General features: G+C 46.0%; 1 protein-coding gene across 2 annotated transcripts in view; it reads right to left on the bottom strand.

Moving 5' to 3' along the window:
- Positions 1-3,797: 3,797 nt before the first annotated feature.
- The window catches only part of LOC135915998 (purine nucleoside phosphorylase-like), a 32,353-nt gene continuing 17,862 nt past the window's right edge, over positions 3,798-18,288 (bottom strand). For both annotated transcript variants that reach the window (XM_065449195.1, XM_065449196.1), the window contains exons 5-6: positions 15,079-15,272; positions 3,798-5,156 (exon numbers count right to left, since the gene is read on the bottom strand). In XM_065449195.1, the coding sequence (XP_065305267.1) occupies positions 4,954-5,156; positions 15,079-15,272 (397 nt within the window). In that variant the 3' untranslated portion in view covers positions 3,798-4,953. The remainder of the gene's footprint in view (positions 5,157-15,078; positions 15,273-18,288) is intronic.

The following is an 18,288-nucleotide window of genomic DNA, read 5'->3' as shown; positions in this document are numbered from 1 at the left end:
GCTTCAGGAGTATTAGTAAGCTTGGACCAAGCCAAAGCGTTCGACCGCTTAGAACACCAGTACTTATTTGAAGTTTTACGATGCTATAACTTCCCTGAAGAGTTTGTAGACATCCTGCGGCTGTTGTATTCGCGAACAACAGCTGAGCTACTGCTTAAGAGCATTTTAACACCTAGATTTGATGTGACAAGGGGAGTGCGGCAGGGTTGTCCTTTGTCACCCATATTGTTTGTGCTTGCGATTGACCCGTTGTTAAGGCGGTTTAGCGAGAGCCCGCTCATAAGAGGTTTTCCTATGCCGGGATCCGGGTGCATAAAAGTATCGGCGTATGCGGATGACATCACTTTGTTTTTACGGGATGGGGACAGTCTTGTAGAGGTATTTCGTATTTATAATCAATATGCTTCAATGTCAGGGGGCAAAATAAATATGAGAAAATGTGAAGCATTAAATTTAGGTCGCGTCGAAATAACGCCAGGGGACATTAAACAGAGCGAGCATATGCAAATACTAGGTATCAAATTTTGTACAAGTGGTGTTTCACCTCACACGTGGCGAGACATTGTCAGCTCCATTAACGAACAGCCAGAAGCAGTGACTGCGTCACCACTTCCGCTGGCAGTAAGGGCTTTCTTCATTAAGAACGTATTGTGCAGTAAACTGTGGTTTGCTGCAAGGGTAGCTCTCCCGCCGTCACCAGCAGTACGAGTAGTAAACTCACTTATTTTCTCATGGTTCTGGTTAAACAAGTCGCAATACGTAGCGCAGCAATTTTTGCGTCTGCCAAAATCCAGCGGAGGATGGAGCTTGCCGTGCATAGTTACATTCGGTAGGCTGTTGTGCACTAAGAGTACATGTGATCTACTTGATGATGATGAGTACCGTGGTAGGCCACTGCTCGTTTATTGGCTGGGCCATTACCGTAGAACGCTTATGCCGCAGAGTACAGGCAACTTGCTTCCGACGGCAGTAACGCCAGCACCGCAGTATGCGGCGGCTGCGCGCTCGCAAAGCCAGCTTGTACAACTAAGAATTACAAAGTGGCGTGCGACACCAGTTTCCAGGCTTTGTGAAATGTTGTGTGAGACAGCTGTACCTCCACGGACAACTACTACACAAACATGGACAGCTGTGCTTTCACCTGATTTGCCCTCTCAAGTGAAGGATTTTCATTGGCAATATCAGTGGGGCATTCTACCTACAAGAGACAGGCTTGAACGCTGGCATATGGTAGCGAATGATAAATGCATATATTGCGCACAAACAGAGACCAACACGCATGTAGTAAAGGACTGCGTTGTAGCACGCAACTTCTGGAAGCTAGTTCCAAGAATGTTCGGAATATCCATCGTGCGGCCACCACAGCGCCGAGATCGGTTTGCGAGTCTCGTCTACTACAGCGCTAGCTACATTTTGTGGTGCTTCCGTAACATAGCAGAACGATCTCGGCAGTCAAATAGAGCAATGTACCCCAGAATGCGGAAACTACGGGTGATAATATGGGGTCATCTTGAAGAACAGTTGTTCAAACTCGGTGAAGCCGAGTTTCTTCGCCGCTGGTCTACGCGGTACATAACCGTCTCCCGAGGCAAAGTCTTTCTACAGCCAGAATAATGTTCAATTCTGTTGCTTGAGTTCGGACTGTATCTGCATGTGCCCCGAGTGCCTTTCATAAATTCGAGGCTGACAATAATGCTTTTGCGTGGATGTGGTAATGAGTTTTGTTGTTGTTGTTGTTGTTGTGTGTGGCAAAGCCAGTGTCAAATGGACACCATTTCTTATTTCATTTGTTAATCTGTTTTGTTTACATCAAGTGTGGCGTATTACATGTGATGTACTTTATATTGTACTTTTCGTTCATACCACAGTTGTAAGCGTGCCTACGGGTCAATAAATTTCCTTGTCAGCTGCCTAATGTCCTTACATCGGTCATTGGTTGTATTTCTCCTCCACAGCCTTATAAGCGGATGTTGCTGTAACTTGAGAATGGTGCACGAATGTTGACAGGGCAACGGAGCCACATTGTTCTTCCTCTTCACAGGTGAATCACTGGCCCACCAGCTCAACTGGGCTACCGTGACCACATCGCTAGCCCGACGCGGGCAAGAAATAACTACAAGTACCGTAGGTGTACAGCCTAGATGTTAGTGGTACATAACAACTCCGGGGGATTGGCCAGGAACCGGGTAGTTCAATATAAAATATAAAAAAAGAATGTAAACAAAATTCGTGAATAGGTAGATGAGAATCGTTAGGTTATAGCCAATGGTTTTATTAGACTGAAGGAATAAAGGACACCAAGACTAGAGCTAATCAAAAACGATTTTATAGCGCACTAGCCTTTACATTATTTTTTGTCCGCGTCGTATTAGAGATATATTGCCACAGTAACTGGCATCAAACCAACTAGCCTGAAAGTCTATACCGTAAGCTCAACATGGGTGTCCACCGGAGAGTATCCTCCGGTGCGTTAACTTAGCCCGCATTCTCGTGTTTGTGCAACAAGGGTCGCGATATTTGCGCAAAACAAAGCGAGTCCCCGCAACGCAGAGCGAAAAAACAGAGAAATTAAGCATCTAACCAACACATCCAATACGTGAGAAGGCCTGCGCACTTTTGTGACGTCACGTAGTATAACCGAAGCTCCGGAGACAAAATTTATTGTATCTAGGCCAAATTTAGACAGCAACGAGCCTCAACCGCGTCCGTCATAAATACGTATGCGCTTAGGCTTACCGGCGTGGTGTCGCAACTCGAAGCGCGCAGAACCTCTGTTAAATAGGAGGATCTTATTGATATAACACCTCCAATGATTTGGCACAGTCGGAACGGTGCAGGTACCGCTTCTCTGAACTATCCCAAGCTCAACAGGAAGTGGGCAAGAGAGCCGACTACGGACGAACACCTTTCCTCACTTGCACAGGCTACACAAGATGTACCCCGACAGACACAAAGAGAAATAACCCGGGTGTGAAGACACCGACACTCCCGCACACCACATACAAACTCCCGAGGCGCGCGGCCGGCGCCGTCTCGCCGCTAATCACGGACTCGCTCGCTAACTGGTCGTGGGAGGCGCGGCTCACTGAACTGGACTTGGGAAGCCAGCTGGCGACCCTCGACCAGGCCCGTCGAGCCGTAGAAGCCACTTGGGTTCTTGAATAGGGGCTTCACCTATATACACCACTCATTTTTATGAGCTAATAAAGTTCTTCTTCTCTTAACTATAGGCGGGTGTGACCTGTGACGGTTACGTTAATGAAGACAAGCTGCCGCCTGCCCCTCTTCTTGAGTTATCGCCGAACCTTGCACTGGTTAATCTTTTCTGCACGATTACACATCGCGAAGCAAAGCATACCACAGCAGCGTGTTGATGTCACGCAAGCAGACATTTGGTACGATTCGCTCCAATCCGACGTTCAAACTTGTGCAGCCGAAAAACATTTCCCCACACAGAGAAGTATTCAAGTTCAGAGGTTTTACGCGCCAAAAGCACGATATTCTTACGAGGCGCGCCGTAGTGGGAGCCTCCCGATTAATTTTGCCCTACTGGTGTTCTTTAACGTTCGCCTAAAAGGAAGAATACGGGCCATTTTGCATTTCTCCCCCATCGAAATGCGGCCGCCGCGGCCGCGATTCAACCCCCAAGCTCAGCGACGCAACGCCATAGCCACTGGGCTACCGCGGCGGGCGCAGAGCAGTATTCGAAGGCCGGAAGGACTTGCACATTCTACCACACCGGCATTCGCATAGTTCACGTGGATATTGTAGAAGCGAGAGATTCACACACGAACGTGTTTAATCTACAAGAACGCTTTATCGTATATTGCAGCACCGGTACATCACTCATCCACATTTGCTTATTGACACACCATTCGCCTGTCCCAGATCTCGTGAAGTATTCCCATAATTGTTCTATATACACCCTAACAACGCCGTGTGGCAACGTAGCGTCACAGTGACTTCAGTAGCGCTAATGTTGTGATTACGGATGGAACTATATAAGAACCAAAGTTTGAATAAAGAATGTAACACGTGGTCCCTGGGTCTACATTCAAAATTAAAACTTGTGTGAAATGCTTTCTATAAAAGGATATGAACATGTTCATGCCGCGCGTGAAAGAACATGTGTATGAAACGAATTTTACTCGAAGTGTTTCATTGTTGGACAAAGGCAATATATGTAATAATTTCACGCGACAGACATAAAATGAGCTGCACGCCCCGATCTCGAAGAACAGGTGGCTGTGCTATAACTCTCTCACCTCGAGCGTCTCTTGGACGCTGGGCCTGTCACATTAAGGGTTAGCGTGGCGGACTCCGAGAGTAGTGTAATCATCTCTTGAAGCCACTACTTTACTCCATCTCACAAGTCGTTTGCAGCACTGTGGAAGATGCAGGACTCCTCAGCCAATATAAAGGCCGCGTGCCTCTCGAAATGTATTCATCCGGGTCGCGTCTTCTGCTCACCGTCACAGTAATTCGCAGTATACGACAAGCATGTGCGAAGGTCCTAGCATGCCACGCATCGCTGTAGCATGTCATCTAACCACGAAAAATAAAACTATAATCCCACCAGTAATCATAATACGCCCGGAACTATATTCCGCTGCGCAAGGATGTTGCCTGTGCACGCCTCGTACCTTCGACAGGGCTGCAAACGACTTGTGAGATAGAGTATGAAGAGCAGTCAGCAAAGTGCCACCGCTTCATTCGGGTGTGAAGAAATACGCAACAGTGTGCCGACCCGCGCTGCGGCTAGTAAGAAGCGGAAGGCAGAGCATACAGTCTGAGGTCATGAATTATGCTTCGGCTTCCATCTCCCCATCAGCCTTCATGTGTACCTAAGTACGTGTCGCGGCCCTAGCGAGTAGTGCTCTTTTCTGTGATGCGTCTTCTGGTACATGTCTAACATACTGCCAGCGAATGGGAGGCGAGGAACAGCGTAGTATTTCAGGCGTGCATCTTCTTGATGAGAGCCCTGACGAGTTTTTCGAGGTCTTTCTTGCGTTTCTGGCCGGTTTCGAGGACCTCTTCGTGGTTGGCCACTTGGCACGTGTTGTAGTCGCTTATGCACACGTTGCTGATGAGCGAAAGCCCGAAGACACGGAGGCCACAATGTCTTGCCACGATGACCTCGTGTGCCGTGCTCATGCCTGCGACAGTAATGGAAAAGGTGAATGCATTTCATATATGTAGCACCCGCTGTAGCACAAGTACGCAAGACTGCAGTCAGGAGACGCTCGCAAGAGAGCATCATAAGAAAGTTGAAGTGGTAAGTGCACCCTCCAGCTGCCTCCAAGAACAAAAAAAAAAAAATCAAGGTCGCAGCGGGCCGTGTATCCCGATAATTAACCAATGTTTGTGCGATCATAATTTTAATCGATAGTATAGGACGCGGCCACAACCTGCATAGGATGTGAATTGGTCCGTAAAACAAAGAAGTGAAGAAAAATACATAAAGGTTGCAATTTTTCGTAATTGTAACACTGTAAAATCAGTATGTAAGCCTTGTATATAGTATATACAGGGTGTTTCACGTAACTTGAACCCAGGAAATAAAAAAAAATGGTTAGCCGCAGCCGAATGAAACCAACGGCGTATGATTTGCCGTCATGTGGCGCTCTTTAGAATGTCGTTATATTCCGCTTACTTGGTCGATTAACTAACATGAATTATGCAAAATTTTAATGCTCACTTTAGGGCCAAGTGCATTTCGTTGCGTTGTAGAGGGGTTTCACAAACGACCGTTCCAATTTTTTTGCGGCAACGTACATGCTGCGTGGCGATTTTTTTTTCGGCGTTCAAAGAAAGCCCGCGAAATATGAAATAAAGTCATGTGACTGCGCTCACGCACTATCGTATTGCAGCGCACGGATAGTGGCGAAGTGAGCGGCCTTGTCTCTAGGCGTCGGCTTCACGGCGCGTCAGCGCCTTTGGCGGCGGCACACGGAAAGGAAGCGTTGTCGTCCCTGATAAGCGATAGCGTCGACGCACGGTTGAGAGCACTGCAATACGATAGCCACAAAAAAGTGGATCGGTCGTTTCTGAACTCCTTCTACAACGCAACGAAACGCAGTTGGGCCTAAACTGGATATTAAATTTTTGTATAACTGAGCTTAGTTAATTAACTAAGCGGAATATAAAAAGAACACTCTAAGGATAACCAGATGACGGCAAACCATATGTCCTTGGTTTAATTTAGCTATGGTTAACCACTTTTTAAAATCCTTGGTTCAAGTTAAGTGAAACACCAGGTAATATATACGGGGTGTCCCACATAACTTGAGCCAAGAATTTAAACATAAAAGGCGCGTCGGAAGCGAATTGAACCAAACGCATACTGTTCGCAATAGCCTATAGCAACTCGGACAATGTTTTTTCCCCATACCTCACTAATTAATAAAGTTTAGTTACGCAATTTTTAAAAATTATTGGCTGAAGACCCCAAGTATGATACGCAGATTTGTAGAGCACTTTCAGAAACCACCGACTGAGTTGTTTCCTTTACGATACTTCTCGCGTAGTCTTTTTTTCCGGGTTGCAAAGAAATCCCGCGAAATATGAAAAAAGCCACGTGACGGAGCGCTTGCGCAGTGGTATCGTGCTGCTCTCAAGCGTGCGTTCGCTGAACAAGGTCGGCTCCCGTGGGATGACGGAGAAAATGCATGCTGCTGGCCGAGCGCTGCCGATGAGATAAAGAAGGCCCTGCCACTTCGTCGTCGCCAGTCTCGATGCAGCCGACCTTGTTCACCGAACGCACGCTTGAGATAAGCACAATACCACTGCGCTAATGCTCCGTTACGTGGCTCTTTTCATATTTCGCGGGCTTTCTTTGCAACCTGGAAAAAGAGGACTACGTGAGACGTAAAAGAAGCAACTCGATCGGTGGTTTCTGAAGGTGCTCTACAAATCTGCCTATCGTACTTGGGGTCCTCAGCCAATAATTAAAAAGTTGGGTAACTAAACTTAATTAGCGAGTTACGTGGAAAACACAAAAAATGTCTCAGGTAGTATAGGCTGTTACGAATAGCATGCGTTCGGTTCAATTCGCTTCCGACGCGCCTTTCATGTTCAAATTCCTGACTCAAGTTATGTGGTACCTTACAACCTTGCGTGCTGCGTCGCGCCAACGTGTCACACCCGCGTATGCGCTCCCGACACTGCCCAGGAGGCGCGTCCGAGCAGCGATCGTGAGCGCCTCTTGCGGCACCTTCCGTCAAAACTGACACTGACGGGCCACGCTACTCAGGCTGTCCACGCCGATCTGCCAACGTGATCCCATGTGATCCCATGCCAACGTGATCCCATGTTCATGCTTGTTTTGAAACGAACAAATGGCGCAAGTTTTGCTGTGTTGTTTCAAACCAATCCCGAATTAGACGGTCGGATACGCCCTGCCATTCGTCGTAAAGGGCGAAATCTCTACGCTGCCGGGCACGTTCACAGCGTTAAGGAATTCGCCGGTGTGACTGTGCTGGAGAAGTGCGACTCCCAGCAAGGTAAACGCAACTACAGCGTATCTCTGGACGTGAGTATACACTGAGCTATCATATTATGCTTTGATCAAGCAGCTCAATTGAGTGTGCAGGCATGGCTGAGCTTATTAAGCGTTAGGCGTAGGTGTTCTTGGCCAACCATTTGAGCTACGGTAGACAAAATGTGTTCTTCCGTGGTGCTGTTTTGACACGCTCGCAAAGCCTCATTGGCCACGGATGATAGGTGCCATATCTTTCCGAATTACTAAAAGGCTCTTTTAAACAACTTGCACAAACAATTGTATTAGACTGCTATGTTCTGCCAAGCAGTCACAGAACTTTGTGTACAACTCCCGAGGCACCGGCACGACCTTGGGCCGCTCCGGCCGCCAATACTCGGGTGACCGTATCCGGCAACCTGAACCCAAGCACAGCCTCACAGCGTGAAGCGCTCAGCGACTCACACAAACCAGAACACCTGCAGCCACCACGCAGTACGCTTCGTACACGAAAATAAATAGCTCTAAAATATATCAAGAATTTACAAAAAAAATGTAAGTCGGCTTCCCGGCAAGACTCTCTCTCGACCAAAACCTTCAGTCTGCTGACTGCAATAGTTTCTAGTGCCGTCCTCCAGGAAGGAAGCGCGAGCACAAAACAACGGCCGACCAGGAAATCTGTAGAGTCGGAGATCAGGCAGTCCTGCGCGGCCGTTACAGTCTTTAACGCAGCAATACCGCCATCCCCACGCTTTCTTTCCTGGGCAGTTTTCGATGTCTTGCACATTTGCCATCGTAAAACAGCGGTATGAGAATGTTTACCTGCAGGACGGTGGCGCACGTGGTTCAGAAGTTTCGAATCGTACGCGGTCATAACAACAACACGCGCCAGCTGGATTCTACGCCGTCGACTGAAGTTGGATCAGTGCCAGAGTTGCGCTTTCGACGCTACAGCTGGCGCGGCCGTCGCCGGGAAACTAGAGTCGCTGGAAAAACTTTTTCAAGTGACTCTATGGGAAACTCCACTGTCAGGAGCCTTGCGAGGAGTTCAAGCGCAACGCGCAACCTTGCTATCGCTGTCGATGCTTCGCTCTTCCGGTGAAGCTGCCATATTTCTTATGTCATCAATATACTGCAAGGCTTACCGCCGATATATGTTTAAGTGCTCCTATACGAAGTGACGACATCCGTCGGATTTAAGGGAGAAGCTACCGCAAGGACGTTCCGCTACCGCAAGGACGTTCCGTAAACGCCTTCCTGCAGGGCAGCCGTGAGGACATAATCCGATGTTTTTTTTATGTATAATTATGCGGGTGAAAGCAGGCGAAAGGAGACACACGTGGCTGAAGAAGCGTAGTGCTATCCCTTAATAGTTTGTCACACGCCTATGCCGACAGTTATAATCACTGGCTGACAAAGGCGAACACGTGTCCCTAAACGTGCACTTACCGCACGCACCCGAAAAAGCGTGTTCTGGTCAGATTTGTAAATGCCTGGAATGATAGTAAGGTAACTATGATCGACGTCGGCTAGCAATCATTGCTGTCATTTTCCAGTCCCACCCTTGTGCATGTTCACTGGTTGGAACAATACGTGGGGAGCTACCACTGTAATAATTATACCAGAGTCAAACATTGGCATTTCCTATATGTTTCCAAATGTCAGCGCACACTTAAACACAAATGTGCAGATGGCTTTGCGTCGTTAGATCAATGCGAAGCTATATTCAGTGAGAGCGTGTCTACGTATAGCCACAGCGGCTCGGACTTTGAGTAACTTCTTGCTCCCAATATTCGCGTTTATTCATTTGGCGGTATAGAACGACAGGTTTATTCTATTGCCACGATTGTTTTCATTATCATGCGCAGATGCGAGCATTATTACATATAGACTCTAGCTGTAAGAAATTAAACGTACGCAGATTTATAAGAGTTTCAGTTATTCTGAAAAAGAAAAAAAGAAGGCGAGAGAACTTTGACATTGTTCGAGTATTCAAATCTGTGGTAATTTAGTATGTTCAGTTTCGCCAAAAATCGTGGGAAAGGGTTGAATTCACCTGATACTGTGTTTCTTGCTAACTGCGGGGGCACCAGCTACGGTATAAATAGTCCTCACAAAAAGCACTTTTGAGATCACAAGTTGTGGTAGCACGTGATGATTTGCATAAGCAATAGTGGCACGGTGCCGCTTGTTCAGTTTTTCTCGTGAATTCAGATTACGAGTGAGGTTACAGTTGCACCGCCAGTTGGTTTTGTTAGACTTCGTTGTAACAAGGTCGGACATTTTCGGACATGAATTAGATGACGAGGACGACACCGCAAGCGACAAAAAGAGCACTTGAGTTGTCGGTCTACCCTTGGCGTTCCCCATATTACAGTTCACGCTTTGTCCTTATGACAAAGGAAGGTTAATCGAAAGGACAGCAATGAAAAGAAAACATTTCAACACAGAACTGAAGAGCAATAAGACACTTCTTGAAACTGTTTAAACAAACATCATGCTCGTATTCTCAAAACGTTCTTTTTTTTTTTGCCTAAGGGTCGTCGGCGATTAGCCATTACCGCAGCGACTGTGTCATCATCACGAGTAGTGGAGACCCCCGAACGCTGGAGAGTAAGCGAATTCTCTTAGGTAAAAGTTTTCTAAATACTGCCCCATATAGGCACGTTCGTTCACGCTCAGTGGACACGCTTCATCAGTATTCAAGCACTCATAACCAGGGGCGTAGCCAGGGGGGGGGGGCTTATGGGGCTTCAGCCCCCCCCGAAATTTTTTCGTGCTGTCCATGCACCGCCGACCAAAGCGACCCCCAGCGCCGGAAATCACTCTGGATTTTGTCTAGAATGTCTTTTTGACGCTCGAAAAGACATTTAACCGCGAAGATTGCAAACTCGGGCTGGATTTCGTGGCAACGCCCATACTCCGGGAGTCGCATAACGCCGAGCACTCCCATACGAGCACAAAGTTTCAAGGGCACCTTGATGGTGAGCGGGCTCGCCGCAGCATCTCGCCGCGGCATCTCACTGAGGCCACGGAATCTATGGAGCGCATGGATATCAAGTGCGAAACTTTATGGGCATAAATCTCATAAGCTCTTGATCTTAAAGGTGCATTGACATTTCCAAAGCTGTGCTTTAGATTTTCAATTGCGGAACTTTGTGGGTTTAATGTTGTTATAAACATTTGACGCCAAAGGTCTATTGACTTTTCTAAAGTCTTACATCGGAACATACAACGAGACAAGCCAAATCAACACACTAGCAGACGAGTTGACAAAGCAGGCAGCGAGGTCCAATGAGACGAAGCGTTGGGGTGGTTCATTTGTGCCGTCATGTCACATAAAAAAATATTTTTTTTTAACCTACGCCAGAACATCCATGTCAAGACACTAAAGCCAGCCAAAGTAACTACGTTCTTATTTATTTTTTCTTCTTTGACTTTTATTCGCAAGGACACATTGAGCCTCTTCAATTTTTTTTTTTTTTGTTCTCGCTACCCTACCCGCGGGCTGCCAGAGCCAGCCAGAGCGCATACGTTTTTCTCGTATGGCCCCGATCACCGTGCGGTGCACTTCGGTGGGCGTTCGGTTTGCTCTGGCCGAGTGGATTTTCACCGGACAGGGCTAGCATATGAGGAAAAAAAAACAATGGTCGCTCGCCGCCTACACTGTGGGGACTCGAAGGATTGCAGCGCATTCCTTGAGCGGAACCTTTCCGGAAAGTCTTGTTTCGCCGGTGTAGGATACTGAGCAGTATGCGTATGGTTCTCAGTGGACCAACCGTCTCGTGTTTTCTTCGGTATTCTTTCCGTAGCCCCATTGGGTGCCCGAAGTAGGAATTAGATTCTGGCCAACATACTTTCCTATGCGTTTTTTTTTTTCATTTCGGTGCCTCCGCCTCACAGAAAAAAAATACATTGTTGCGGCGCAGCGAATTGTCGCATGGTGAAAGTTCGATTTTGATACTTCTTTTGCGGAAAGTAATGGGTGACGGGACGCTTCAGTTGCCGGATACGTTTATTATATTATTGCGAAAGCAATTATATGAACACTCCAGGCGCATTCCTGCCATCGCCCTCATGTTTCGTATAAAGTCCAAGGGTGATAACATCGTGACCACGCGCTGTATGCTGTATGTGCGAGTGAAAGCGTAGGAGGGAAGGTGGAATGGGTGAGCCGACGATGGTGGCTCAGTCTTGTGTGCGCAAAGGAGAAAAGCGGGGAGCAAGCGCGCCGCCTTCCGTCACGCGCAGTACATCGGGGGGCAGAATGGGGGCAGAATCTAGGATTCTGTGAATCTATGATTGTGCAACATGTTTATTTGCCTTGTTTGACGCATTATATACAGTTACTTCTTCTTACATACATAGACTCATTGGAGACTTATACGTATACTTAACTATCTTGTTGCGAGGTTTTGTGTATACATGCAGTGAACTTTGTTTCCAGTGACACTTTTTTGTCCTTTATCAAGCCGTATTTTCGCATTTGCATATCCCATTGTATCTTTGTATTTCTAATGTACGAGGGCGAGTCAAATGAAAGTGAGCCTACCCTAACCGCGCAATAATGGTTCGGTTCATTATCTGCGATGCATGCGCAAAGGATAACGGCATGTCTCATTTACAAAAGTGACACGCAGGTGTGAAGATAAATGTTCTTTAATGCTCTCATACACTGCGTTGAATATGGTTGCGTCACATATGGACACTTCAAAAGTTGAACAGCACGGTGTCGCGAAGTTTTTGACAGCTGAAGGTGTTTCCAAAACAGAAATTAATCACCATATGACTGCCGTGTACGTTGAACACTGCATTTCATTGACCACTGTGAAGCGTTGGAGCAAACTGTTCAAAGGACGTTGCAAAGACATTGCAAGACCGGGCCAAAACCATCGTGCAATCACCCCCCACACAATTTCAAAGGTTCACGAGCTGCTGAAACAAGAACGGAGGATAAGCATTGATGAACTGGCAGACCGTCTGAACATCAGTCACGGTGCGGTTCACGCCATAATTAATGAGCTTCTCGGTTATCGGCACTATGGTGCGCAATGGATCCCCAAGATTTTTATCCATCGCGAGAAGACGGAGAAGTTTCGCGCTGCCTTGACTCATCTGATCGGGTATCACAATGAGCATGACGACTTCTTGTTTGCAACTGTGATCGGGGACGAACCTTGGTGCCACTACTACGAGCCTGAAACACGACGGCAAAGCTTACAGTGGAAACATTCGAATTTACCACGCCCAAAGAACGTAAAGGCCATCATTTCCGCTGGAAAGGTGTTGTTGACTTTCTTTTCGATCGACAGGGTCCATTACTGATAGAATTTGCTAAATCTTGAGAGGCTATCAATTGTTTCCGATAGTGTGAAACGCCAGAACGGCAGCGTGTCGCAATCAAGAACGAACAACGTGGAAAATTAACGAATGGGGTCATCTTGTTCCACGACAATGCCTGTCCCCACGTCGCTTATGTGGTTTATACAAAACTGGCAAAGTTCAAGTGGGAAACGCTGCAACATCCGCCATACAGCTCAGACCAGTCACCTTGCGACTTCTACATTTTGGGGCAACCGAAAAAACAGCTCAAGGGAACCAGATACAGACGTTTTGAAGCAGCAACCCAAGGAGTTTTATAAGACGGGAATCACGCAACTCGTTAGTCAATAGGACAAATGTCTAAATTCTCATGAAGACTGCTTCTAAATAAAGTACCCCGTTGTTGGCTCATTCATTTGACTTGCCCTCATATATCTTGCAGAACTCCTGCTTTTTATAGGTGCTCTCTGTCGTGACTATAACTTCGGTGCAATTACTCACGATACACGACAAGGGACAGCTACACCTGCGTAATGCATTGGAACAAACGACAGCGTCATTGAGATTTTTCACTCGCCATTGCATATATACAAGAATGTAAGCACGGTTCTTGAATGACAAAGTTTCATTAACATATTTGTCCTCAACTTGTTCAGTTCACTGCCTTTTAATTTTTCATATCAGCGGCATGCACTGCTTTCCTGGTTTCGAACTGATATTGTTCTAAAGTTTGTGTGATGTTTTGTTTACTTAATAAATAGACAAAAAACATGGAAGCATTGACGTCAGTTATGTTGGGCACAATTTTTGGCACATACGACTATAATATTTTATGAAAGAATACATATTTTACTTGTATTTACAGTGCGTAGCTTTCAAGAATTCGTTTGCAGCATCTTTGGAAATGACAATGCAGTTATTATTCATGTATTTGATCCCTCGATAAATTGTTTAAGAGGAAGCTTTAGCTCGGGCCCAATCCGACGCGGCCTATTCAAATACTTGTAAAACGCAGAAATGCTTTTCTGAGATAATCATGCAATCGCTTTCATTGAAATTGGTTGCATTTGAGAAAGTTAAATCCTAGTGTCTGTTGGAAACAGAACTTCGATTTAGGGCCTGAATTTTTAAAAAAATATTTTGGAAAATTGGAAAGTTTGAAAAAATAGAAGCACGACGTTTACAAACTAATAGCTATGCATGAAGAACAGATATTGTGGTTTTGTAAACGGCATTTATTATAACAGTCAAAGCGGACAAGTTTTCTGTGTCAATTTGTATCTTACGTGGATTGGTTACGTTGTGTACAAGGGTTCTGCAAAAGCCGTATTTCCACAATACTAATTTTTTTTGAGATTCATGTGTAACATATCTATTTTGTCCGCTGTAGATGTATTATTAGATGCAATTCGCAGAATTGTGATATGATTTTTCATTGTTGAGTCACGGAGTTTTAAACTTGATAGTTTTGTTTTCTGAAAATTTTCAATTTTGGCCAATTTTTAATAAATAATTGACCACCTAAACGAAAAATTGGAAGCCAGTCGTCACTAGAATTAAACTTTTTCTTTTATATGCAACAAACCTCCTCAAATTTGGTGTAGTGGTTGCAGGGAAAAACGAATTTCCCTTCTACATGTACCTAAATAGGAGCACCCGAGCTAAAGCTTCCTCTTAAGGAGGAGGCTGAGCTGCAACGTGCAGCTATATATATATATATATATATATATATATATATATATATATATATATATATATATATATATATATATATATATATATATATATATATATATATATATATATATATATATATATATATAGAGCCAGTGGCGTAGCCCCCCCCCCCGAACGAAATTTCTGGCTACGCCACTGCTCATAACCCAAAGTTGAAGTGAAGACATTGAGATTCATCTTAACATATACGTTACGCATCATATCATCCACATTTTTTCCCCTGTTAAGTAAAGTAAATGTTCAAGTTATATCGGAATAAGTTTCGTCCAAGAAAGAACAGCCCTATATACAACCCTGTCTACTTCCCGTACAATCGGGCCTGAAGAACGCTTCATAACCCGCTTCTGTTAGGAAATGTGGTCGTCCAAACGTATCCGAAAGTTTCAGTCCTAAATAACGACATTCGGATTACATGGGGATGGCCTGAAATAAAGCCAGTTTACTGAATTTTCTGATCGCGGTTTCATTTTTTGATCGAAGTGGATAAGCATGACTGGAGTAAAGGAATGATGCTCAGAACTTCTGAAGCGGGAATGACATACCACAAGCGTCGGCGCCGAGTACTCGGAGCATGTTTATCTCGGCAACAGACTCGAAGTTTGGTCCTCCAACCATGCAGTAGACACCTTCGCGGAGAAAAGGCCAGAGCGAAAGCTCTTCGTTGGCAATTTTCTTGGCCAACTCCCGGAGATCCCTGTCGTAGGCATTGCTCATGGCCGGAAAGCGAGGTCCCCATCTATAGGCAGGAAGAAATGTGTAAGAAAACTTGCCCGTGTTCTTACTTTAGTGCAACATCTGCAGGCACAAATAACGACATGTATTTTTTTTACACGATATCATTGTGAACCGCTTGTGGGAACATTACCGCACTACTCGCGCATAATGTAGCGAGCGGCACTATGTAGCGTGGTCATGAAGAACCAGCACGTAAAGATTGCATATTGTCACGTATAGTAACGGTAAAGAACGCAGTAACAAAACTATGAATGACGAAACTAAGTTTTTATTGGGCGAACTTGTGCTCACAAAAACAAGTTACACTCAAAGCACAACGATAGCGGCGAACACAGTCAGCGATCGTCGAAATCTGATCTGCTGGGTAAGCGCGTCGGCTTTTATACACGAGCCATCGAACGTTCTATAGTAATCGCTGATGCCCACGTGTTTCCCAGAAAGTTCAACTCCATTCACGTCGCTCAAACATGCTGTCAGATTACACAAGGTTTGGTGACAACAGACGGAGGATAGAACGATGGATAACATCCCAGAAACTTCTGATACATGCAGTCGCGTCCCGCGCTAAGCGATAACATTTGTTAGACGGTGAAAAGCGCTCACCCGAAAAAAATAAACACGTCCACGTGTCAATATGATCCACTCATGGATGTTTATTTCTTTAATGCGTTAGGTGGGAAACATGGACGCCTTGGAGTTTTGTTGTCTTACTTTAAATTATGATGGGAAATCCTATTCCCTCGAAATTTCGACCCTGTGGCACGTCGAGTCCTTTCAGGACATTGGAAGAACTTCTTTCCCGATTCTTAAAATACGTGTGTAAAGCTTTGGAACGCTTTTATAAGTAATTTTCTGCAAAGTTTGTAATTAACCGGGACACTTCAAACTAGCTCTCAGTACGCGTAACCCATAACATGGCTCCCATTCTATGCAAATATAGAACTGCTGTCACGTTTGGTTATGCCAGAGCAGCTGCGAAGCTTTGTAAGTGTTTCAGATGCAGCATCTAAACAGGTAAAAAACGAGGGTGTCGCAATTTCCATTTAGCCCCTAACCCACACACTTTAAAACTTTCCTGTCAATTCCCCCTAACATGGCCCACTTTCACTCTACATAAAAACTCCGTGAATTATCTAGTTTTCTAAGGACACCGTGAAAGCACGCGTATAACGTTTTCTATAGCACTTCCAGTCGCACTAGAAACTTCGCTATATAATACAAGTAGTTATTGCCAAAAAACTGCATAGCTTCCAAGCAGAATAATCTATAAATCCTAATATATTCGGTTATGATTACAATGACACGGCGAGACTCCGAAATGTGAATAAACGCGATGCAGAGACAAACTGGGGAGTACAAGAGATCTTTCATTCGGCACGACTTTTTCACGCGCTGTCTCCACGGCTGAGCATACCGCAAAGTTTCCGTTGCAGTGGCATGTAATTACAAAACGGGGTGTAATGAATGAGACGGCCACGATCAGGCTCTCAAAGCCACATATTTCCGTGAGGATTCACAAGCAAAGTACTCAATGTCACTGCAAGAACAACAGAACAAACGAGAGCTGGGCTACTACATTTCGGAACTGCATATTAACGGCGGAAAAGAGACGAAGGACGGTGGCAGACGCATTATGGGCACCGAGTCAAAACTGAATTTTGTTCCTGCATACATACTATATGCTTGCCCAATAAAGCTCAGCTGCGAGATCGAGGCAGCGTCCCGTGCTGTGTCTTCTACCGTCCTGTCTCTTTCATGCGCTTCTACAAGACTACAAAACACGAATGACAGGCATGATATGCGATCAACGAGAAGAAAGGGGGTTAAGCGAGGTTAACCGAGAGGCATGATATGCAGTGTTTTAACAAATTCAGTGCTAGTGAGCTTCGAGTCACTTCAGGAGAAGAGCTGCGATCACGGCTTAGTAGTGTGACTAAAGTGCACAATTTGTGTAGAGCGCCTACTAACAGATTGATGCAGAAACGCACATGTACTGGCAATAATGCACAATTGAACATCACGTGTACCGGAAATTCGACCCAAGCGCTCTTCACCACGGCATCTTTCAGAATCTTTCAATCGCCACTGCGATTCAACACTGCAAGCAGTGTTAGATATGGAGCTGTTTCCTGCGATTACTTCGAGTTCCCCAAACCACTTCGAGTCGCAGCACAGCTAATTGAGGAATGCCGAAGCAGGAAAGCACATTCCAGAGGAGCGGCCGAGCAAACAAGTTTAAGGCAACAAGTTCACGTGCCAACAAGTTCGTGCGCCGCCGGGATTAGCAGGTGGGCCTCGGACAATGGAGCATGAGCAGCCCTCCCCTTCTCCTCGTTAGAAGTGCATTGCCAGTCTGCGAGGCAAGACCGCAGAGAGCCGCCAGGTGTGAGACCGCGACACGGGCGCCTACCATTGGCTGAAAGTGGCGTCATCGGAGCGGACTCTCCCATTGGTCAAACATGACGTGACTTACAGTGCTCGAAGGGTTTATAAGAAGCCTTCCAGAGAGACCTGAGCATTCTGGGATATGCCCTGATTCCCTGATTCACCTCTCTCGAACTTCTTGCTGCGGGCCGCAGCGTCCGAGTTGCTGCCGGCCCGTAATGACTGTACGACTGTTAATTGACGCTCACCTCCCTGTATATAATGTAGAATAAATACTCCCAAGTTTGGGTTTTCATCCCGGAGTCCGTCCCTCAACCCCTACATCTGGTTGGCAGCGGTGAGATCGCCTCCGAATGCATCAGCTGGTGGCAGCGCTACAGATCAACCTTCGTCGAGAGAGATCATAAGGAACCGGGAAGAGCGAAGAAGAGAGAGCCTTCGTCGAAAGAGGTCCGAAGAGACTGGGAGTTGCGAAGAAGGAGCGAGCCTTCGACCCAGGAAGTCCGGAGGAACCGGGAACAGCGGACGAATGAACCGGATGGCAGGGTGCTGCAACCGTAAGTGAGCGCGTGGTTTTTTTCCTTATGATTCGCCAGACTCAAATGTTGTGTGTTCATTTTGATAGTTCTGGG

Source organism: Dermacentor albipictus, chromosome 1 (genome assembly GCF_038994185.2).
Source record: "Dermacentor albipictus isolate Rhodes 1998 colony chromosome 1, USDA_Dalb.pri_finalv2, whole genome shotgun sequence".
NCBI lineage: Eukaryota > Metazoa > Arthropoda > Arachnida > Ixodida > Ixodidae > Dermacentor > Dermacentor albipictus.
Note: the sequence above shows the minus strand (reverse complement) of the source record. Positions and strands in the feature narration are given on the sequence as shown.